Here is a 25,604-nt window from a genome sequence, read left to right on the forward strand (position 1 = left end):
TTTCATCTAGCATAAGCTGATAATTGTTGCTTTTGTTTGTAGTTTATGGTTTCTCTTATTTCTGGCTGATAATCGTTGCGGGATCATTAAATTCATGGGGTTTTTATTTTATATTATACGTATAGCGCAATTTGTCGTGAAAGCCAAGGCTATTGCCTATTGTATAGCTTATTTGAAGAAATTTCCTGTTTTCTACGAGAGCAAAATCTGATGATAAATCGTACTTTATTCAGCGAATGGCATTGATTGGTAACGATGACTTTAGCAATGCCATGTGACTATCCCATATAAGAGATCGTCTTCATTTTGTGTTTAAAAGAATTAACAAACCATAATGGGATTGTAAAATTGATGCTGCTTAGTATATAAGAAAAGGGCTGATGATAAAAATTTTATTCTCTTGAAACTCAATTCTAAAATTTAAAAATTCAATATTGTAGTACTAAAAATATCATTGCAACTTTCTTTATGAATTGAAAATTCGATACTGCGACTAACAATTATATATTAAAAAATTAACAATAACGGGAAATATAGGTATAATTTTTAAAAGCAAAAGAAAAAGAAGCTCTAGTAGATGCAAGTGTACGTATTTGAAATAAAAATTAGATACAAAATTCTACGCTGCATTCTATAGGTTTAACAAAAACAAAAATCAAAAAACCGAAAGTTCCAGTTAAAAGATAATAATTTTTTTAATTTTAATTTTAATTTTTTTAAAAAAGAATCTCAAGCAGAGAAAAACTGAATGAAATGAATGGGTGTCCACCCATACCGTACTTATGCCGAGCGTGTGGTTCACGTGCGGCATAACTTTTCGGTTTTTTTTTTTTATCTTTGGTGTATGCAAAATTGCAATTTGCAAATGTACATGAATTTAATTTGCGTATAAACCTAATTAAAGTGAGGGTTTGCAGTGCACGTGATCCCCATTTAGTGCGATTTCTGACTCTTCTTCACAACCAAGAGTTGTATATACACGCTAATGGCCACCATGGGCATTGGATATTGAAGAAAGTTTCGGAATCTTCTAAGTGACCTGTTTGGATTACCAAACAAATTATCGTGCTAATTCACTTCTTAGCTAGATTAATCTGTTTATTAGGTATCTCATGACGATACCTTATTACAAACGTAATCAGCAAATTATGGAGACCGAATCTATCACTTAAGAATCATGATTGTATTCATCATAAAAATATTCATAAAACCATGTCCTATTTGTTCTAAGAGTTTTTCATCATGTTTTTTTTAAAAAAAATTTTTTTTATACATTATTCTTAGTTATTAATTTCCCCATTTTTAAAATGATGTTCAGCTTTTTGAAATGTGAATTTCTACCAAGTAAAGAAAATGGTACCGCTTGCATTGCTAATAAGTTGTAATGGGGGACAGATTGGGCTAATTAGCTGTTGCCCATAAACCATAGTACAAAATAGACGCATTTTACCAAAAAGTACAAAACAGATGCATGATGTTCAGCTTTCTAGTTTGCCTTTAGCCTGTGGGATTTGCAGTTACGGCTGCCTAGTTTACTTTGCTAAAGATTCTTTTTTGTCAGAAACTAAGTTTATTTTATTTTATTTTTTGGGTGAATAACTAAGTTTAGTTAATTGCATATTGTGTTTAATTATATATGTATATTTATTCAAAATTTTTCTATGTATATCATTTCCTACATGTATGTAGCTAGTAATGAATCTTTTGGTTATATGTGCAGTAGTTCACTCTTTTTTTGTTTTTTGTTTTTTGTTTTTTTTTTTTTTTTTTTTTTGGGGAATATGCAGTAGCTGATCACTCAATAGTTAATTATTGGTAATTGATCACTCAATGATTAAGGTAAAAAGCAAAGGTTACAAATGTTTGTATATTCCAAAGCTTGGTGGTGGTTGTTGGGATAAGGTATATACAAACATATCTTCAATTTGACTTCTTAGCTTATATGCAGCATTAAAAAAACATGTGAATAGTGAGAAGCACTTAGTATGTCTTCTTTACTTCCTCTAAATCGATAAAATCATAATCTTAGACATATATATATATATATATATATATTATAATGAAAGATTTATGGAAAAAAAATTATAAAACATAACCATTCATAATTATTAGATCATACATATTTTGATGATTGTAGATATTATCTTTTACAATTTATTTTTATCAATGTTTCGCTATATTAAAATTGATATATATATATATACATATTTATATACAAAATCAACACAATCAATCTTTTATCAAGTCACAGTCTTATATTAAAACAATTACCGAATCTAACACTTCATATTTAGCTTTGCAAATAGATCCAATACAATTAAACAAATTCAATATTTGTGATAAAAGACACATAGCGGAATGATCAAAGCATATTAATTTTACAAATAATCAAACCCTGATGATGAATTTTTAATGTTTTTTTTTTCTTCTAATCTTGTTTTTGCTAAGAATATTGTAAGTGTGGTAATGGGAATATTCTATATCTCTTGTACCTCCAAACTTTTGTATGGTTTTGGAACGTACGCTCTTATCCTAAACGGAGAAAAGCCCTTATTTTTTGGTGAATAGTGAAGCAAAACTGCATATTTCTTTAGCTAACCTACCCACTTTAACTAACACCAAATTGTCCTTATTTCGTTAAGCAAGTAGTACCCAATTAATTTGCCTTTCGTAAGAATAAGGTCATATATAATAAGAAAGAAACTAGAAAATGAATCAATGGCAGATCCTGCTAAGTGGAATCATTTCCATTGTAATAAGATTCACCTGTGTTTGCACGTGATTCAGATGGATCCAGCATCAAATTAATTAATGGTAGTGATTCCCACTAATTAGTAGCATAAAATTAATTAATTTGTTTGAACTTTTTCAAGGATATTCGCAAAGCTTACTCATAATATTGTCAAATTTAGAGGCCTTGAATTTGTATAGATGACCATTTTGGGTCTAAGTACATATATGTTGGTGGCTTTTATTCAGTTTATTTATTTATTTATTTTTGGTTGGAAGGTAGCTTCTATTCAGTTGTGTGTGTGTGGTGATTTTTATTTAAGTTTTATGAAAATATATACAGAAAAATTTTAAAAAGATTCATCTTACATTTTTAAAATGAAATTTTTCAATCATGATCATTGAATTTTATGTAGTTGAGCCTAACTAATATGTATATATACTAATATATATATATATATATATATGTAATTCAAACTCAATATTTTAATATATATATATATATATATTGTCTAATTCAACCTCAATATTTTAAGAACTCTCGTGGGCAACAAAGCTACTACCCCTTTGTAGGTCTTAGCTAAAATTCTACTCAACCAAGGACGTAATAAAATATCATGGATATAAAGCCTAGTCGATGGAAAACTAATGAAGTTGAAAAGTGAAATTAAATATTAGTACTTTTTATATATAAGTGTAGGTTGGTTCAATAGCTAGAAGATGCCCAAGTGAATTATAAGGAGACTTAAGAGAAAAGTGCTAAATTATTAGGATCCAGAACAAAGAGGTTCGATGGCTTGCTAGCAGGGCCACCTCCTTAAATTCATTTCCTCTGCTCTTGGAAGGAAACAAGTACATGGGCTATTGGTGCAGGTGGGAAACACATCATAACTCCACTCTTATATCCATCCATTCAGAGATTTAGGACGAGTATAAAAGCTTCCCTCACATTTTTACTAAATCATTCATACCCCTACGGCAATCTATATAACCTTCATATCCATACTCAAATTAAATTACCTTTTATGTTTTATTCTTTTTTTTTTGGGGCAAAAATTACTATTTTTTTTTTGCAATTTTACAAAAATTAATTAGCTAGAAGACTTGAAAAGTTTATTAATCCATATTTTTAACTAATTTTATTCAAACTATATGATAATTTTTTAGTTAAAATATATATATATATATGTGATAATTTTAATATAACCTTTTTTTAACTAAAGTAATAATTTCTCAAATATATTTAACTAAATTTATTAAAATGTATTATAATTTGTCAAATATATTTACTAAATATATTATAATTTTATATATTTGTCAAATATTTAAATTGCTTTAAAAGGCTTATGTAATAAAAATTATCATATTTTTTCTAAAAATGGAAAACCTATCATATTGTTTGAATAAAATTTAATTAAAAAATATAGAAAAAAAAACTTGAAAGCCTTTCAAATTGATTATTGAAAAAAAAAATGAAAGAAAAATAAAGCTTTTTAAAAATAATTTAATTTTAGTAAATGTGTAAGAGTAATTTAAATTACCTATAGGGGTATGAATTATTTAAAACCTGAGGGATACTTTTGTATCAATTCTAAGTACAAATAAAATATGTTATAAGCATTAAAATATTTATAAAATTTATTTATCAAATAATATATATTAAAATATTATTTATTGACATATTAATATAATATAAATATAAATTTTTAAATAAATAAGTTAATTAAAAAAAAACTAAATACTATAATATTATCTATCACATCGTTAACTAAATAAATTTTGTAAATTTTTTTGATAACTTTAGCATTATTAATATTTTATATATAATCAATTAATAATAATATGTTATTTAATATTTAAGTTGTTAATTAATAATTAGAAATCTGCTAATATTTTAAGGAATATTAAGGATGGCAAAACAACCTATGTAACCCAATCTCTACGAAGATCCACCTCATTATTCCCTTATAAAATAGGGAATGGGATAGGGAGGGATCGACAGAAGCCTCTTTGCCCCTGATTAGAGACAGGGATTGAACTCCCTGCTCCGTATCCATCCTGTTTATATATATATATATATATATATATACACACAATTAGGTTTTAATGAAAATATTTTTAACTTTTTAAGTTAAGAATAAGTGAACTCAATAATTAAACTTGTTAATTTTTAACTTAAAAAATTAAAATGATTAGAGCTATGAAATTCTTAACGTAAAAAATTAAGGATATCTTAATTAGAGTTTCATTGTACACACACACATGTATATTTTATATGAAATAAATGAAAAACATGTTTGAAAAAATTAATTTGATTTCTTGTATATATAAACCGGAAAACCGCCCCATTTTGATTTTCAAACTAGAAATCCAACTTCGTACCATTTTGCTTTACTTGAAGTGGAAAATGAGATACAGACAGGGCACATATAAAGGGGGCAAGACGGGAAAAGGGGAAGGCCGCTCAGCTCCACCCATCCCCTTGCTATCCTTTAAATTTGTATAGATGATTACTTTGGTCCAAGTGTATATATGTTGGTGGCATTTTATTCAGTTGTGTGTAAGTTTTTATGTATGTATGTCTTAGTTGATTTTTTTATTATTATTATTATTTTGGTAATAATGTATTTCTTGGTTAAAAAAATGTATTTCTTAGTTGATGGAAACTAATAAAGTTGAAAAGTGAAATTAAATATTAGTACTTTTTTATATATAAGTGTAGGTTGGTTCAATAGCCAGAAGATGTCCAAGGGAATTAATGAGACATAAAGAGAAAAATGCTTAATTATTCGAATGCAGAACAAAAAGGTTAGCCAGCAAGCCATTAAAGCCACCTCCCCAAATTTATCTCCTCTGCTCTCGGAAGGAAACAAGTACATACCTATTTGAGGTGGGAAACACCTCATAGCTCCACTCTATCTATCCATACACTGTATAATCAATTAATGAATGCCTAGATTTTATTTAATATTTAATTAATTAGAAACCGTCCGATATGCTGCTGAACATAATTAATAGTACTATTTTTTCAGAACATAATTATTTAAGCTGTTAATTAATTAATTAGAAACCGTCCAATATGCTACTGAACATAATTAATAGTTTTAGCCCAAAAAAAAAAAAAAGGGAAAATAATTAATAGTACTATATTCATTTCAGAATTGATGAATGCAAATTAAGTTGTCCAATGTTATCATTATTAACAGTCTAATTTTGTTCTTGAACTTAAGCAAAAATATCTATTTGAGCGAACATATCTACGGCAACACTAAAAGTGGGAATAAAAAAATTAAATGGTACTCTTTTGTAATTTTCTCAATTATTATTATTTTTTTTTTCTTGAAAATCATAATTTTTTCAATTGTTAAGAGTTATTTATTAAGCCTTTGCCTCAGCTCCACTTAATTGTTGAAATAAGATGGTGATTTTGTAATTTTTTTAAAATTTTATGGTTATTATTAAGCCTTTTTTTTTTTTCTTGCACTAATTAAATTGTAGTACAGGATAGCTACATGTAAGTGTTATAATTTGTCCAATATATTTAATTATTAACTGCCTTTCGTACTAAATACCCACTTAATGCTAGCAGCGTCCCACTAGTGATCAGTAGTGCAGCCGGAAGCTGTAGATCAGCCTTGGTCAAATTATAGCTTATGTAATTTGCTTATATTAAAGGTTTGTGCTCTAATCTTTTTATGATTAATTTAAACAATGTAATCTCAAACTTATATCTATACTTTTTATAGATATATGGTGCATGTTTCAAGCTGCTTGACTAAAGAAAGGACCAAATTTGTTGGTTGTTTATAATATTGCTGCTGCGTTACGTCTTGTGCACCAACATTTGTCATTGTCGTTTATTTATTAATATTCTTTGAGAGGGAATTGTTATATAAAATTGCAGTTTTTTTCATTTAGACTTTAGAGCTACAATATTAATAGGCAAAAAACTAAAAACATCGAATTGAATTTAAACATTCATTAATTGATTTCGTGTTAATTAATTCCCCTCAAAATTGAAATGGATCTTTTTTCCACTTTTTTGATTGGTTTTGGCCAAATAAAAATAGGGTCATAATAAATTTGGCTGTTCGTAGTCTAATTTTAGCTTCTTTTTTATTTTTATTTTTATTTTTTATAGTCGGTTTTGTTTGAGTGCTATCGTGCACTTCATGTTCCACATATATCATGAGGTTCCACAATCTACTTTTAAGAATATTATTCCAACTAAAAGCAACACAAAATGACAAATTCGAATTTGTCCAAATCTCTTGATTCCAGTGCGCATAACCCAAAAAATAAATAAATAAAACAACAACAACAACATTAAATAAAGAATTAGTCAAAGGGACGAAAAGTTAAGCACTAATATTGAAGAAGAGCACTAATTAATGCTTGTTCTAATTTCCTGCCAAAGCAGCAAAATAGCTTCATAATTTGTTACTAAAACTTAGAAATTAATACAAAAGGGGATTCAAAGATTAGTTGACATTTTCTTCGATCACCTCAATGAAACCAAAGAAATGGTCATATCAGATTATTGATTACCCAACATTAACAAAGTATACAGAGTTGAGTAACATTTCACACTAATGCCTTGTTAGTAGTAAACAAAATATATTTACGCTCTCTCTCTTCGCTTAGTTGGCTGAGGAGGATGATTTTCATTCTCTTGGGTATTCAGATGATCATCATGACCATCATCATCACCACCACCATGTACTGTAATTACAACATCATGGACACTATCACCATCCAAGACAGGATTCACAGTTCCCCTGTGAAGCAAGTGAGGCTTCTCTGGTGATACAGTGGGGTCTACTTTCTTGAAATGGGCAAGTTGTGATAGCTCATTCACTGATTCTGAGATTTTCTCCACACAATTTACTATTTCAACTAGAACCGAAGCCACCGTTGCGGCTGGTATGATTGCTAGGAGGTCTAAGGACTCTAAAGCTACAGATTCCATTGCGGTTTTGAGGTCCTGAACTGCGCATTTGCAGTCCTCCACATGTTGGTTTGCAGCAATGGGGATTTTCATTGTTTTGATTGATGAGGCTAATGCTTTTAGAGCTTTTGCTGATGCACTACTCATTTTTGTACATGGTGCTTCAATTGCTCTAACAAATTCTGCTGGTACCTGCAACAAGAATTAATCATATATGTTAAGAATATGATGAACCTTTACAAGTGTATGAACATGTGTTACATATTCAATATTATATTAGTATATAAATGATGTGTTACTTGTATATCTTCGGAGTTAATCTGGGTGCTTAGAGTTTCAATCAGGTAAGCGCATTGGCGGGCAAAAGCTCCTATCTTCAAGTATTGTTTCCATGGATGACGAAACAGAAATTTTCCATGTCCTGGTTCCCATCTTGCAAAATTTGCCTGCAAGTACAAAATATGTAATGGTTAATAACAATTTCAAAATAGATGGTATTTATAGTCTATAGGGGCCTCCATGTGTGTGAGAGGGAGAGAGAATTTACACACCAAGGACTCTTCGGTGTTTTTAGAGGCCAGGACGCTCTTGTATTCTTGAGGAAACGACTTGTCGTTTTTAGTGGCGGTGACACACTCTACATCTTCAGAAATTTGGAAATATTCTTCTCCAAAACCTGTGATGAACAATTAATTTAGCATCCATCTTGATTTGTAGATCACAATTTATTAATCAAATGGATGTTTTAATTTATATAATAAGGTATAATAGAATAAATTAAATTACCATCAAGATAGGCTGCAAGTTTTTCAATGTTGGACGCAATCAAGTTGTGAAGATCACCACCAGCCCATACAGGACAAATAAAGATGGATATAAATATGCAGGCGGATCCACCTATCAAGATTGTGGACAGTCTTTGATGTGCCATTTCCAATAGTTCACCCACTCTAAAACCAGAAACCGTTATCATACTGAATGTCAATATGAATATCAGTACTCCATAATCATACTTTGCCTTTATCCCTGGGAAGAACCTTGCGAATGTTGATGCACCAGCTGCAATAACATTCATATCATATAAACCAAGTTATTACATAAACATGTAGTCCATATATTTACAAAAAGTATTTTATTTATTTATTTATTTATTTATTATTATTATTATTATTATTATTATTTTTTCACTATATAATTGTAGTACCTAGTAGGAAGACAAGGATCCCATGGACAATAGGCTCTTCTCTTTCTGCAAAAAGGCTTGCTAAATGTTGAGCTCCAATACCTAGAGCACCAGCCAGCAATGTTGCAAAACCTCTGTTTAGACTTTTGTATAAAGTTGCACCTACAACATATATATACACATTAATTACTCCAATACCAACATGTTGTATTATATATAAATATATAAATATATAAATATATATATATATAAGTTAATTAGCTTTAGCTTCTAAGTTTTTTGACTTACCTACAGTGAATTCAAAGACTACCACAACAGTTAGCACAGCCCATATTCCTGCAATCCCAAAACCATCAAAGAGAGGTCTCCAATAATACAATAAGGAGACCAATGTGAGAGCAAGTCCCACTTTAAGGGAGTGAATAACTCTTCTTGGGTCATCTTTGCCTAGCTTTTTGATGCTCTTGGATACCTCTGCAACCTTGGTGTTGAACTTCTCTGGCAAGGCCTTAAACCAGCCCCAACCTTGAGCTAAAAGCCCAGCTTTCTGTTGAGTTGCTGACTCGGTTTCCATGGCTTTCACTTGTATTTTGGGGTTGCAAAAATGCAAACCTTTTCTTTTGCTGAATTAACAAGCTAACCAAGTAAAAAACGAATAGCCAAAAAGCTAACCCCTTTTCTGAGATGGTTTTTTCCTCCAAGTAATTCTCTTTTGGGAGGGTATGCTAGAGAAGTAAATGCTTTTGCACCATCTGTCTCTCGCTCACCTCCAATTTATAAGAAGTTCTTGTCGAGAAATAACTAATATTTTATTGTTTTGCATGTGTTGGTGTCTTTTGTAGGATAAGAGAACAAAGATTTTCCTTTAAAAAAAAAAAAAAAAAAAAAAAAAACAACATAGTTTCAAAAGTTCAAAAGTTTTTGCTGACTAAGCATTTACTTGGATCTGACAAAGTATTTAATTAGTACAAACCACAAAAATATTGTCAAATTCTATATTATTGTCCATGGAATGAAGGAATTTTTTAGAGTCAGCGCCCCAAGTAGTACTAACTCACAATCTCTCTCTCACAATCTTATTGAAGGTTTAGAAATTGACTTGAAAAGGTTTTAAAGCACTATAATTTGACACAGAAATTTCCAGGGGGATTACTGAACATAGGGATTGCCATTTGTTTTTTTTTTGGGGGGGGGGGGGGGGGGGGGGGGAAGAAAAAAAAAAACATATGAACGCCATGAAAAATTGCCCCTAACCCATGGTAGTGATCACTGTAAAGTTTGTAATATGCTCTGTATCCCACTGTTAAGATCTAGCTTGAGAGTCTAGACCGGTTAACCTACTTTTAATTTTTTTTTTTCAATTAAACAGAATTTGTGAGTTAATTGACTTGAGTTACTCTTCAATTATATATTTTTATCTGACATGAACCTCAACTTTATTGCCTTTGTTTTGCTCATCAGAAAGTGGAAGATGATGAAGCTGTAGCCTATGACTTTATAAAATTATATTATTTCAAAGAATTACATCTTCCAACCCTCTGACTTAAAAAGTAATAATAATAATAAATTCAAAAAAATTCAAGAAAGAAGAATAAGAAAACACATAAAAACAGAAAGTTTACATGCTAGCAACTTATGGGAATGATAGTGGTGTATATTGAGTTTATATATTAAGCATTTATTTATAAGTATAGTTTGTTGCTGTATATTAAGCATTTATTTATAAGTATAGTTTGTTGCTGGTTTATAATCTAAAAATTCTAAATTATTATTAGCTACCAGGAAGAAAGCAAAAGGCTAATTAGTGGTTCAAAATTGATCTATTCTAAAAAAGTCTACAATGTTTCCTTAACTGAACCATGTAGATCAGAAATAAAACAGGGGCGCCAATTAGCTACCACTATACTTCACTTTCTCTAGAATTGATCTTTTTTTTCAAATTTTTTATTTTATTTTTATATTTAAGAAATAATATAAAAAACACTTTTCTTAATACCTAAGAGAGCCCTGATCTACTGCATTCATGAACATACATATAAAAAATTGGACATTTAGACTGAGCAGAAGTAGATATTCTTTTTGACTTATGGAGTATGATCTGTTTTTGAAGACAGGAAAATGAATGGATTCTGTCAGTAAGTATAGGGTCTGAACTCTCTGAATATGATCCACTACTATATAGCTGCTTAGGTTTTTAGTGTTAATGTGGATAAAACATGGGGACAAATTGGGATTTAAAAATAAAATTAAGAATATTGTTCATCCAACAAAAGTTAGTGTATGTATGGTTGCTGTTTATAATAAAAGATAAAGAACAAGCTCTCCACTATTAACTACATTGAGTTTTAAGGAATGAATGTAGCACCAGATCGGGTCATGGTGACAACAGGATGACAATCGAAAAAGCTATAAAGCAACAAAGAGAGAGAATTTCTCAAAAGGTATATATATAAATATATATATGTATATATTATTAATATACATTTCTTCTGAATTCTTATAGTTCTCTATACCCTTCTTCATTTTTTTTTTTTTTTTTTAAAAGAATCAAAAGGGCACGTTTAAACCACAATATATTCTGTTTTTTTCTTGGTGAATACACTATATTCTCTTTGGTTCGTTTGCTTGATTACCTAAAGAGCTTATCCATCTGTTTCTTATGTATGTCAGCAATCACTATTGCTTTAGCTTATAAATAGAATCCGACTCGATAGCATTGTTGATTGATTTATCATTTCCAGTTTATACTTGTACCTACCTTTTAGTGCAAGATATATAGAAATGGGATCCAAGATATATATATATATATATATATCAAAATAACGTATATTGATACAATTTTCATTTCCCCTTTGTATTGGAAGAGGTTTTTCTTCTTAGTTGGTACATTTGAATATGATATGGATTACGGATTTGAAATAAGAATAAGATGGATATCAGCTAACTTACATAAAAATAGGAACATTCTTTTCCTTTTCTTTTGACCCACATTTGAAAATTTGCCCAAAATTTTGAGCAACTTGGCCTAGATATGGATGGGCATTCACTAAATCTAAGAGGGAAACAGCAAAGCAAAGTTAACTCTATTGAGGTTTATATTTGTGTTTTCTTTTACTTTTATACAGTAATTTATCCATTGAATATAAACTCATTTTGGTACTACTAACCGTACATATACACTTCTATATGGAAATCAGGCTCAAAATCACGATGCAATTGAGCCAAATTTTTTTTACCTTTTGGGACTTCCCCTGATTATGATTGATAAATTGTTGATTGCTTTACGTACTGCTGGACAGTTAGAATATCTGCATTCTGTATTAAAGCTTTTCTCACTATGTGTATATATGTGTATAATAATGCCTTTCTTTTTTAATTGATTTGTCGAATTCCATTAAGCAGACATTCCCTCCAATTTACTGTTTTTAGGTCAGTTTCAGAAATTTGGACAAGAAGATTTATAGACCCTTTCCTGGGGTCGTGTTTAAAATGGTAAGATTGTTAGAGTGCATGAACAAGGTTTTTCCTTTTCTTTTCTAGCATGATTAATTAAGATGATTAAACTGAGAATATGATTAAATTAAAATTAATTAGGTTACGTTGCCCACGATTTTGTTATACCATCAGCTGTATCTGTATGTGTGTAAATTAAAGAATTAGAAACTATTTCTCCACAGTCGATAAATAAATAAATAGTTCTCCAAAGTGTCCACAGTACGCCTATATTATGTGTATATATTAGTTAGGACACGAATTATATATATATATATATATATATGATGAGCTTATTATATGTGACTCATATAATGGGTAATGAGATTAGTTTCCATAAATCTTCATGCTAATTTGCCTTTACAAATTTAGCAGGAATCCAATTTCACAATGCCAGGGTGGTTCTTTTTAATTAATAATTTTATACCATATACGTGTTCAGAGATTTCATCAAGTAATGACTTACAAGTGCCAAAAACCAGAGTAAAATGGAAAGCACGCAGAGATAAAGATTCCTCTGTCTCTTTTTCTCCGTTTAACAAAATTAATCTCCAAGCTGAATTTTTGCACCCAGCACTTTCCCACAAATTAATTTTACACCTTAAGACATTTGTCATATCATACAGTGAATTTACAAAAATAAATTTTCTAAAAAATATATATATACATATTTTTCGACTTCAATTATTACGTTAACAAAAAAAATAAAAAAATGTTATGTGAAGAATGATTTTCAATGAAATTTATATGTTATATGATAATGTAATTTATTAAATTTACTATATAGATTGATAATCGTCACTAATAATAACAAATAATAAGATTTAAAAAATATCAATGTAAATTGCTTGGTGATTCCATGGTCACGCCCACTGCATGCAGACCATATGAAGCTTTTGTTGAATTCAATTTATAGAAATATTAATTATTAATTAAGATTTAAGACTACCACCTTTAAGAAGCAAATTAAAACACGCTAGTTAACATTTGTGTATCAGCAAAATTGAGATATCTAATATTAAATCAGTATAAATTGGACATGCTAACTTTTCCAGCAAAAGATAATGTTTCTTTTCTTTAAGCAATAATTATATATGCATTCAACCCAGAACACAGAGAAGGAATAATGTTATTGCGATATACCATGAAAATCCCTAGCTTTTTCAACATTCTATAGGTCTTACCTGATTTTCTATGTCCCCATCTAAGTCTTCTAAATTAGATTTTTTAATCATCTAAACTATATTATATAAATTATTAAAATACCTCATGACCAATATATATATATATATATATTCCGTACCAGATCTTGAGATTCTGACGTATGAGAAAAGCTTCAACATTTTAAACGTTTCTTAGTGCCATTTTGATTAGGTAAAGCCCATTAATTTTGGCTCAAAATCATTATCTTTCCCTTTAATATGTTTTAACCACTAATACGTTTTGATTAAGACAACCACTAAATCTAGCAAAGGCCACCCAACCACACCCAAAACAAAAAAAAATTCCAATTTTAATTTGTTCAACTTTGCCTTACCAATTCGGAACCCCGGCTCTCTGGTTTTCTTCAACTGCGTACTAAAGTGAAAAGGGAACTTGGATTAATAGCAGTAGCACTCTTATTCATTTAAATCCTCATTAATCTTGAACCAACTATATATCAAGCTTAATGCGACCATTACTCGTTTCTAATTGAGTTAATTCATATATTGAACGTCCTTTGAGTAGAGAATTCAAGCAATTACCCATCCTTCTACAGTAGGAGTAGTTTCGAAAGCAACTTTGAGTACGTTATGTACATACATAATCTTCTTGTACTACTAGCTAATTAACTTCTATCACATCCTAATTATCACTTGCATGTCGTCAGATTACAGGCTCACTAAAAACAGTTCCTTAGAATCTCCCTCCCATCTTCTTAATTAAAGTGATTATTTTGGTCATGTAATATAATAGAGTTAGGAATATGTAATACATATGCATGCGGCGTTTTAATCATCAATATATATATATATATATATATGCTGCTGTGCTAGATATATAGAGATCTAAAGAGTGCACGTGGCGAACTCCATTTCTTTGGTTGAATTTGAAAGAGATTAATTGGTGCATAAAACTTTCGACACATATAATCATTTGAATCGCTTTAGAGAGAAATATATAACATTATCGCTTGCAATATTGTTTGGTATATATAATAAAATTGTTAATTCTTGACCAGGCCAAGATTTTTCGTGACCTTTTTATTCTCTAATTGATTCGGTTTTACCAATTCAAATAAACTAGGTACATTGAGATGTAAAAACATGAGTGGCTCTCTTGTGATGAATGCGCTTGTAATCCTACGTTTGAGTGCAGTTTCACATTCTGTTTGACCATTTAGAGATGCAAAGCCAGCCAATTTGATGCCATTTGGACCTTCCATTTGCAATCATTTTGTCCTGCCGTATCAGCAGGAGATTAAAAGTTTGCAAGAGAAAAGTACAACCTAAAAGTACATTCAAAATTTATCATGTAGGTAGAATTTTATCAAATTAAATTAGGTCTAATATCTTTTTGACCACGAGTATGTCACTATATCTAAATCATTCTCGATCATATATTATACACAATAATTTGTTCATTTCATTGATCTCAATTGACGGAGCGATACTAAATACTCCACTAACTGTAGAGGATATAAAGAGAAACTTCCAAGTATTAAAAAACTAGTATTTCTTCATGGATAACGAAGAAAAGCATGAGCAAACACCACTATTTGAATTCCATCATTACCAAAAATAAGTTTCAAAAGAGAAGAAGATGACGATAGTATTCAATTCAAGTATATCTATGAAATTTAAAATTGTCGTTTATTGTAGTAACTAAAAACTTTAACAAAAAAATGAGTAATTATGTAAATAAAAGTACCATCTAGTTGTGCTAGACATATTTTGATGATGAAGATGACCAACCACATAATGCCAACATAGCAGCAGAATTAATTTGCTAAGCTATCTATTCATATTTATGCCCCATATTAATTCTCTCTGATTAGCTTCTTCTTCTTCTATTTTTATTTTTATTTTTTTATAAATCTAATTAGCTTATTAAAAGTACATAAAACTTGCCCCAAATGAATACTATACTAACAATTAAAAAAATGAGTTATAATTGATTTTATTTGGATTAGTCAAATAAATAATTAATTAACTAAATAAATTTATACTGGTTTTAATCATATTTTTAACCAGATCAAACTAATTATTTAGATTCAATCTAAAACATTCGGATTGGATAGGATGAGAGGATCCGATAACTTTTTTTATTTTTTTATTCAATAACCACATTCGATCTTTTGGCCACACCTAATTAAAGGATATTATAAAAATAAAATAAAATAAAAGGCATTAAGTTAAGCTATATAGAATGAACCAGTAAACGTCCCTTATATATCATTCATTTTCTATGTTTGGATCTCTTCCCAAGCCCAACAATGATGAATAATTGACCCAAGCCCAGATTCAAGAATAGAAATCTAGGCTGGAGCGTGGGCTAGTTGGTCCATTTTTGTGTCAGCCCAGAAATCAAGCTTTGGGGGCCATTATTGTCTCTTCTCAAGTAAAGTAAAAATTGTATACATATTTTCATATCCTTAGTTCGCTGCTTCTTAAATTTTTCTCGAAGGAGGTCTAAATGTTGTAATGTATCACAGGGTTTATTGAACATTATATCATACAATGCAGGAATATTATTTCCTGAGAAATATTTAATAACTATTTAAAACTTCGACTTCTTTCTTTTTCGGTGAAAATTTTCTATTTCGTTAATGTTCTTGAAATCTTCTTTTTGCCATTTTAAGTTTTCTGTTGGGCCTGTAGGGGGTCTGAGCAGGTGGATAACCATATCCTTTTTGGTAGGAAATAATTCTATTTGCAGGAATATTTGGATTTCATTCACTCCTCGTACGTTAATTTGTAAGAAGACCGAAATCACACAAGTTTATTCGATAGTGCAACGAGAAAGGCCAGCCATTTTGGAATAAGGGCCTGTCAGTGACAGTGGGCCTTTTTTCAGTCTTCTATTTCTTCTATAAGAATAAATATATATATATATATATGTAGAGGATGAATTATAAGCTTATAATCCATCCTATTTAACACATAACTGAAGAAATGGATATATTTTGAGCAAAAGAAATATATATATATATATATATAGGATTTTGATCTATCATCTAAACTATTAATTAGAGAATCAAATGTGAGTGAGTTAAATACAAAGTGGATAGCATAGTGACCCACTACAACTCAATTCAGTACTCTATCCCCAGTATTGGAAAAGTTATGAGAGCGAAAACTCTCAAAGTGAAGTAAATAATAGGGGAATTGAATAAAGGTAATGTTTTTGAGAACATGTAGGATACCACTGCCCTAACATTCAAACAGGAATCTCATGATTGAACCACCCAAACAATACTAAAAAACTTCCCTAGGTCCCATTTACCTCTCTATCATTGTTGCTAAAACCCAGTAAAGTTGACTCTCTCTTGGCCCAACTACATTTCCTTAGAACTGGCTCATCCAACTCACACTCACAGTCACACTAAAAGAAAAAAAGAAATTAAAATAGATAAGTATAACAACATAGATGTTTTTGTTTTTTTAACGCAACTGTACTCTGATGCTTGCTTTAGCAAAATTCTGCCTTTTTGTTTTTTTCCCAATCTTTAAGTGCTGTCAAGCAGATTCAGTCTTATTCAATTTAGTCCTTTTTTGAATTATTTTTTCTTCCATAAAATTTGTTTATCCAGATCCCCTTTATATATATATATTTTCTTTCAACATGAAAGTGATATGCTTCATATTGGAATGCCCAGCATGCTGGCTAAACAATAATATTTATATATTCTATATACAATATTTGATTTATATATAAATGTACATACTATACTTGACCACTCGAACCTGATCCCCACAAGAGTTTTAAGGATATTGTTCTTCTTAGTCATAAGATTTAATAAATCATGAAGATTGATTTTAATACTACTAACCCAAAATATATGCCACGTAGAGACACAGCAGAAGGCTGACAGATAGGTACATTACACAATCTAATATTCATAGTATATATATATATATATATATTACAAGGGACAAGAGTGTCTATACTTTCTGAGGCACTAAACTTCCAAATCCACAAAGAAAGAAGCAAATCCATGAACCAGTATCATCATTGTCATGGAATAATAAAATTAGAACCCCAAAAGCATAGAAAAAGAACTATGGGTTTTTAAATAAACTTTGCTGCATATTTCAACTATTATATAATTATATCAATTCAATCGCTCATAAGTGATGAGAAATGTTTGCGAAGTCAAATCTATCATTTTTGACCTTTTCCTGATGGATATGGAAGATATATATAATGCAGCCTAATCCAATGGTATCTATGAAGCTTCCCTAAATGTAACTTGTAGGAAATGAGAATGAATACTACTGTAAAATGATTCATAAGTCAATTAAAATAATATAGGGGGTTTTTGGATGCTGTCTTGCTTTTTTATTAAATAATAATTGTTTCTTTCCTAAGTTTATATTTGGATGGTATCTTCCATGTCACAATCCCAATTCCTTTGAGGCGTAGCATTAACTCATTCTCTCCTGTATTCTAAATTAAATTGCAGAGAACAAACAAAGGGCAAAATCATCATAAAGCTATGAATATCTCAGCAAGGAATAGTTAGGTAAGTCCAAAAGTATATCATTCACGGTTTTTATATTATATAGATGGCTTCCCCTAATTGATTGCTTTTTGAACATTGCTCACTTGTCTGGAAGAACCTGTCAATATCTATAAATTGAAAGGAAAGATAAAGAGAGTAGTCAAAGAGAGAGATTAGATTGTAGGTGATGATGCTTGCTATCAACATTGCCTAACAAATCAGTAGTTGGCAGCCTGTGAACGTAAGAAAGCCACGTACATAATTTTTTAGTCATATTTAGTTTCATGGTATGAACTTATTTCACTCATTAAGCAGAATATATATTATTCTATGCTATTCCAATTCGATCTATGTAGGAATTTTCTAATAATGCTCTTGTTTGGTTGAAAGGAAAAGATAACAAGAGGAATGGAAAAAAGAAAAAAAAAAGAAAAAAAAAAGAGAGAGAGACACACACACACACAGAGACAGAGAGAGCGCAAAGAATTAGAATTAAACTTTTTCAGCACCATATTATTGTTCAATCAAATCACTAACATTCGTAACCCGGCCATCCATTTACTTCTTTATCTTTCCAAATATGAATCTTAGTAACAAGATTTTGTAACCCTTTTTACTTTTAAGTTTTCCCCATTTATCTCATAATTGAAATGAAATAAAAATCAGCGTAGTTATTCTGCTTAAATTTTTTTTTGTTATATTCGGTGCCAAGTCCAGTCCAAATTTGGAGTCAAATCATATTTTAATGAAATGTGTTGTACAATCAATTAAACCTCTATAAAACTGAATTAAATGAAATTAACATAATTGTTATAAAGTAGATAATATGTGGTAGGCTAATAATATGAGCTAAGATCTGTGTAATCCAACAAAAACTCAAAAAAAGAAAAAGAAATAATAATAATTATAAAGTTAAATGATTTATAAAAAGCAGCCTCTTTCCAAAGCTTCAACGACTTTTGTTGGATTGTATTAATTGGGGAGGGGGCAGAATGACCTAACTCTACCTATTGTTTCAATGGCTCCAAACACCGGTCATACTTAGGTGGTCCACGCCCTATCAGGTTAGGGCCAAAAGCACAAATCGTGTGCCACACCATATTACTGTTGGGCTCTCCCTTCCTGGCTCTCTACTTCCTGCTAAGCCACTTTCTATCTCAATTGTGCTGGTCCTTTGTTTCCACCAAATACAATTCCCAGAAGTCAGAATTTTGGTTCAAGAATTTTGACAGCCTTACTAAATTAGTGCCCTTTATGCACCTGCATTTGCTGTTCATATGTCTTTCCTTTGCTAAGTTTCAAACAAATTCAGTTTGTACAAACCAAAGTTTTCACTCTGTATCTACCCTCATATTGTATTGAATACTGGATATATTGCTGGGATTACTCTTCAATGTATTTGTTTTCTTTAAGATAGACATGTAAATTTTTTAGGCTCTAATATTTAATCATCTTCTTTAGCAAAATCTTATATATACATATACACATATGTATATAAGTAGTTGACAACTAAAAAAATCAAATATATATAGGATTTGCATAAACAAAATGCTGAATGTATGTTTCGTTAAAGTTGGAGATAAAAGACTCATAGACTTGACCCAATGATTGTACCATTAAAAAAACAACTCCAGATTCAATCCTTGATTTGAGTAAAAAATCTTCCTTCCCACATATATTGTACCAAAAAACAAAAAATAAACATTTAAAATACAAATTACTTTGCGGGTTATTAGCAATATTCATTTTTATCATCATAAAATATATTGAATTTTCGATGTCATCTTAATATCATTAATTAATAATCATAAAATCTATTTTCAAATTATCATTTATTAAGTCTAGATTAGATGAATTATTATGTTTGTCCATTGTACCGACTAAATAATGTTCCTTAATAATTTAAAAAAAAAGAAAAAAAAAGTAATAACGTTTATTAGAAGCTTCTCTTTCACTATATGTTTAACTGCCTAATGTCACATGTCAATTTGCCATGCTTTTCATAAATGATTTTGCACCTGATTAAAAAAACAACATTATCTTTTTAACATGGATGAAATTTCTTAGAAAAGAAAATGTAGATACATGAGTACCAAAATATATTTAGCTTTATTTATCCAAAAAATATTCAACTTAAATTGTAGCACATTTTAATTATTAAAACAAAAGCATAGAAAAAAAAAAAACAAAAAAAGAGTAAAAAACATATTACAGAGGAAATGTGCCAGAAAGGAGGAGCAGGAGAGATTATTTCCACAGGAACATGCTGTACTGAAACAGTGAAGTCCTACTGCACATCACAGTCCTTAATTTACCATCTTTCTCCTCCTGTCGGGGAACTCCCACAGACCACGGCACTCTTGTACTGCCAGCGCCAGTGCCTGTAACGGTGCTGTGCACGCTCCTATCTTGAGCGTTGCACTTGGGCGACTTTGTCCTGATCGTTCAAATTTTCCATACATTACCACTGTGGATTTTTGTCGTCTCTGGATGCAGACACTGCGTACGGCTTACGTCACCATCCAATCTCTTTCTTACACGCAACCCCAAAAAAACAATAAAAATCAATCAGCTACATAAAAGCTCAAATTTGCTGGAAAAATCTTATCTATGCCAGTGGCCGTTGGATGCTGTTACGAATTGGAATAGGTTTCAGAAGAATAATCAATCTTAACGGTGTTGGTTCTAACAGATTGCATAGTCGTGCAGTTATCCGAACGTGGCTCTCGGTTAGCGGAGGAGGGACATTAATTGGGATAAATAATAAATTTGAAAAGTTTTTTTTTTTTTCTTTTCTAAAAGGGCAATACTATTAGCCACTAGGGAGTAGAGGGTAGAGGGCGAAAGGGTCATTCTCAGGAAAGAGACGGAGCGGACTAGGTGGCAAAAATCTGCGTCACACTTGGGAGGGTTGAGCGGGGCAGTTCGTCACGTGCCATGAGTAAACGACACGTGTCTAATCATTCCAGCCGACAACGACAAGCTCGGAGATATATCCGCATTTAAAGAAAAAGGCGGTTGCGGAGCGACCCTGCTCTCCTGTGATTGGTTACTTTCTTGACTTGTGAACACGTGGGACCCGTCAATTCGTGGAATTACACGCTTAAGAGGAAAAAAAGAAAAAATTAAAAAGGGTTTTGATTGGACAGTGGGACCCTTTAGGGGAGAGAGAGAGAGAGAGATGGGGGGGAGGACTTGGGCGAATCTTCGTTAAAGCTATTAAAAAAAAAAAAAAAACCAATAGAGCACCCTCCAAAGCAAGTAGGAGGTGGGGTTGCTGTGCGGTTGACGCGTGTACAGTGAGGTGGGGGTTGTGGGGACCGCTTTTTGCTGGCAAAAGTCCAAACCCCCAACCCTCTCAACGGAAGATGATAAACATTTGGAAAAGTCCCTCCCAGCCAACTGCTTTACGCTGTTCCCTTGGCACGTGGGATCAACGCGATGGGTCCCGCTTTTCTCTCCGCCTAACTCTTACCTTTTAAGTGCCCTTCGCCTTACGTGGCCCTCTCTCAACCCTTCGCCTCTAACGTGGATTTTTTTTTTTTTTTTTGCCTTTTTTTCTGTGGAACTCGTGTGAAAACATAGTTGTCCCACACCCTTATCATCTAAAATTATTATGGGATGGTTATTATTGTACTTGTTTTAGTAATTATTTTGTTTTATTTATTTTTCAATTATGACAATTATATTGTTTATTTTAAATTCATATTTCATCAGTAATTGTTTCAGATCATATTGGATTTAATAAATTTTTATAATTTTAGTTATTGTAAATATTTTTAATCTTTTTATTCAACAGTTAATAATGTTTATTAACATATTTATAAGAAAAACAATGTCAAAAAAAAGGGAAAAAAATATAAGAGATATGCCAAAAAATATACTCTATCATTCATTCTCAAACCTGACTTCATATGTGGAAAAATATGATTATTGTTATTAAGCTTTCTCTCATGAACATGTACTATCGTTCTTTCATATATAATTTACCATTAAGATTTTACCCAAATGCTGTATAATTATACTTTTAGTAAAAGATCATAACCTGATTTCAATTCATGTTGGATCACGAAACTCAATGGTTAAAGACTCGCAGGTAATTAAATTATTACCTTGAGGACACATGAATATTTTGGTATTATAAATATATTTTTAATAGCTGAAGTCCGCAAAACTTTCCCAGTCGTGCCTACTAAATAGTTCAGTTCCCTTGTATTATTCCCTTGAAACATACAGAATATATATGATCATAACAACAATTGTATGGTATAAAGCCATGCAAATAAGAAGGTAATAAGTGTATAAATACAAAAAGTTATTATACGAAGAAAAATCTTATAACAAAAATATTCTGCCATTTTTTATTAACCACACTGCAAGCCTCTTTTGTGGCACTTCAACTCAACCAGAGAAGTGTTTCTTCTGATAATATTTACATGAACTGGTTAGCAATATATATATATATATATATAACTTTGATTTATTGGGCATAATTTTTACCTTTTATTGGTCATCTATTAACGTTATAAATATTAAAAATGATTATTTGTTTAACTATTATTTTAATATTAACATGTTAATTGAGATAACATTTTTAATATTTAACAAGATACCCATTTTATATTTGAAACGTTCTCAATCAATATATATTGCTTTGGGTTGTGGTGGATTGGACTTTGGAGTGAAATATGTAGCTCGAAGTAGGTTTTTTTTTTTTTTTTTTTAAGGTCAGAATACATGAGACTCCCCTAATCTATTAAATGATTACTAAAAAACTTCCTCAAATAGTTTTATCCACCAAAAAAAAAAAAAAAAGGAACCAAATTTCTCAAACTGTATAAGTAACAAATAAATCTTTATAATATAATATTAATATTACAACAAAAAATGATATCAATTTTGTAATTAACAAAGTGATTAATAACAATTTCTTATGACAAAATACCCAATTATGTTGATTAGATATATATTATCTTATATCGTCTAATACTTGAAAATAAATCAATTAAAAATATGATGTTATTAATTAGAAATAATATAACTACTATATTGTATTATGCACATATGCATGTCCATCTATACTTTCAATTAATTAACATAACATTGTCTTATACTTGCTATTTGATCAATTTCAATATGAAAATCATCGGGTACTTAATGATTATGAAAATTACATTTTTTTTTTATAAAAAATTACATTAATTAGACTTCCTATGTCATAATCTTTATAAACAATATACTATGCATAGTCAATATATATACATAATTTAATGTAATAAATTAAAATGGATATAAGGTATATGTTATCAGTGGTTAGTTGTGTCACATTATGAAGATGAAACGCATAAATCCCTATATACATAACACCCACCTAATAATTAATTTTCGCAAAAGATAGACAATAAAGGGCATAGAATTCTGTTTATCTAGCTAATGTATATACAGTCGCATAGGATAATTATATGGAGGATTAAAATGAACCTAACTTGACTAAGCTGACACAGCATTAGATGCATCCCCGACTGCATGCCACCTGACGTGCATCAATAATTAGATAGTTTATGGCTGCTTGGTCGATTTCGCAGTGACTAATGATATGTCTATTCCCTTCCTTTCTTAGATGGGACTACGAATCTAATGGGGTTTTTTTTCCTACTTTGAAGAAGCTCTATATTATTAGCTGGGTTAATACTATTTCAGTATTTTTTTTAGTTTGGAAGAAGTAGCATTTTTAACTTTCAGTTTTAAAATATTTTAATTTATATTTTTAAATTTCAATTTGTTGCATTTTGAAAATGATTAACAGTTTTAAAATATTGGAATGCAAAGTTTTTTAAAACTAAAAAAATTAAAATTGTAATGAATTATATTTTAATATTAGTTAATTGTGATAAAATTGTTAATTACTATTAGCCAAAAGAATCCATTTAGAGAAAAATGTAACAAATTGAAAATTACGGATTTACATTGAATTGTTTGAAATTTAAGAATGGAAAATGCAACTTTTTAAGTTTGAAAGTTGAAAATACAACTTTAACAAAACTAAAAAGTACAAAGGTATAATTAATCTTTATAAATTTTAATTCAATATTTAACATTAATTATTTTGTAAATAAGTATTGTAAAATTATGTCGGGCAGCCTATTTGTAATTTCTGCTAATTTTATATGTGAAGTTTTGGGCCCAATTCAACCATTGATCAAAATAATATATATATATATATATATTGTAAAATTATGGAAAAACATTAATCTTTTCAAAATACCAAGGGGCATGGAATTTCTCATTGCATAAGAAAAAACAATCATTTAAATGTCTATACATAGCTTGATGAAATTCAATGAATTTGACACGAATGTCATAATCAAAAATTGGCTCAATGATAAGGTAAAAGCCAAAAAAGAAGATGGGATAAGAAAAAGAAACACCAAAGTAATAATTAAAGGAAAAAATTATAACATAACGAAATCTTTTTTATTTTTATTTTTTATATTTATTATTATTATTTTGTGTGGGCGCGTGCGTGCGTTGCATGTAAAAATAGTTGTGATTGCGTGTGTAGAGCGCGTTTGAGATAATATGAAGCGTGGGGTCCTGAGTAGGTAATGGTAGTCCCAATTACTTTTGGTGCTATATTAAGGGTCTTTACTCCTTAAAAAAAATTAAAAAAATAAATAAATAATGAAAATAAAATAAAACCAATAATAGTTGCGTCTTTGGACGGGTAGTCTAGCAAAGCAAAGAATCAGAAATCGTAGAGCTGTGAAGCAGCCCTCTTTTGATACTAACTAAAACACTGGGGTCCACCAATGAAAGCAACCACCCCTATAGACTCTCTCTCTCCCTCTCTCTCTGCGTGGTCAACAAGCTTGAATAGCTTGGTACAATGCCCAATATTCTTATTACCTCAAATTATTGAAAATTACTACTAATTTTGGATCTTCTGGTTTTTAAATATTAGGCAAATTTTGATAACTCCTTAAAAACTTCAAATGAAGGGAAATTTTTCAAATTAGTTTAGGCGCTAATCTTGAAAAATAGCTTTGTTCCAGTAGTACTATTAGTACCACTTCAATTAGCTGTCTATCTGTATTTCCAATAATTTTGATTTTGTTTCTGTTTTTGGGAGTAAAACAATGGCGTTTTATTAAGCTGAGCAAAGGATTTATATTTGGAATTTGAAGACTGAAAATGTATAATTCATGAAACATCAATTCATTCTTTAGAGGCATTATTATAAGATGTACAATGACTGACAAATAAAAAAAAAAAAAAAAAAAAACTGCAAAGACATTAACAATTACTCATATATATATAGTTAAGGAATACAAGAAAATCATGCAAATTTTTTTTTTTTATAACAAAAATGGTACCAACTTAAGTTAAATTACTAAAAGAGCAACTAAAATTGAAGAAGAACTATATTTTGCAGTGTTGATCGATACATATATCTATATAACTATATATGCATTTTATACAACAACTAAAATTATGACATTTAGTGGCCGTGGTCCATCTTGGGGAAGTTAGTTCACCAACCTTGATGG

General features: G+C 30.2%; 1 protein-coding gene across 1 annotated transcript; it reads right to left on the reverse strand.

Annotated features, from left to right (window-relative positions):
* Positions 1-7,129: 7,129 nt before the first annotated feature.
* On the reverse strand, positions 7,130-9,586 carry LOC107405645 (aluminum-activated malate transporter 8). Its single transcript, XM_016044891.4, has 6 exons — positions 9,150-9,586; positions 8,883-9,023; positions 8,465-8,737; positions 8,230-8,354; positions 7,978-8,124; positions 7,130-7,870 (listed from the first exon to the last, which is right to left on the reverse strand). The coding sequence occupies exons 1-6, from the start codon at positions 9,433-9,435 to the stop codon at positions 7,352-7,354; spliced, it is 1,491 nt and encodes a 496-aa protein (XP_015900377.3). The 5' UTR covers positions 9,436-9,586; the 3' UTR covers positions 7,130-7,351.
* Between the last annotated feature and the right edge of the window lie 16,018 nt (positions 9,587-25,604).

The sequence above is a fragment of the Ziziphus jujuba genome, chromosome 11, assembly GCF_031755915.1.
Source record: "Ziziphus jujuba cultivar Dongzao chromosome 11, ASM3175591v1".
Classification (NCBI taxonomy): Eukaryota; Viridiplantae; Streptophyta; class Magnoliopsida; order Rosales; family Rhamnaceae; genus Ziziphus; species Ziziphus jujuba.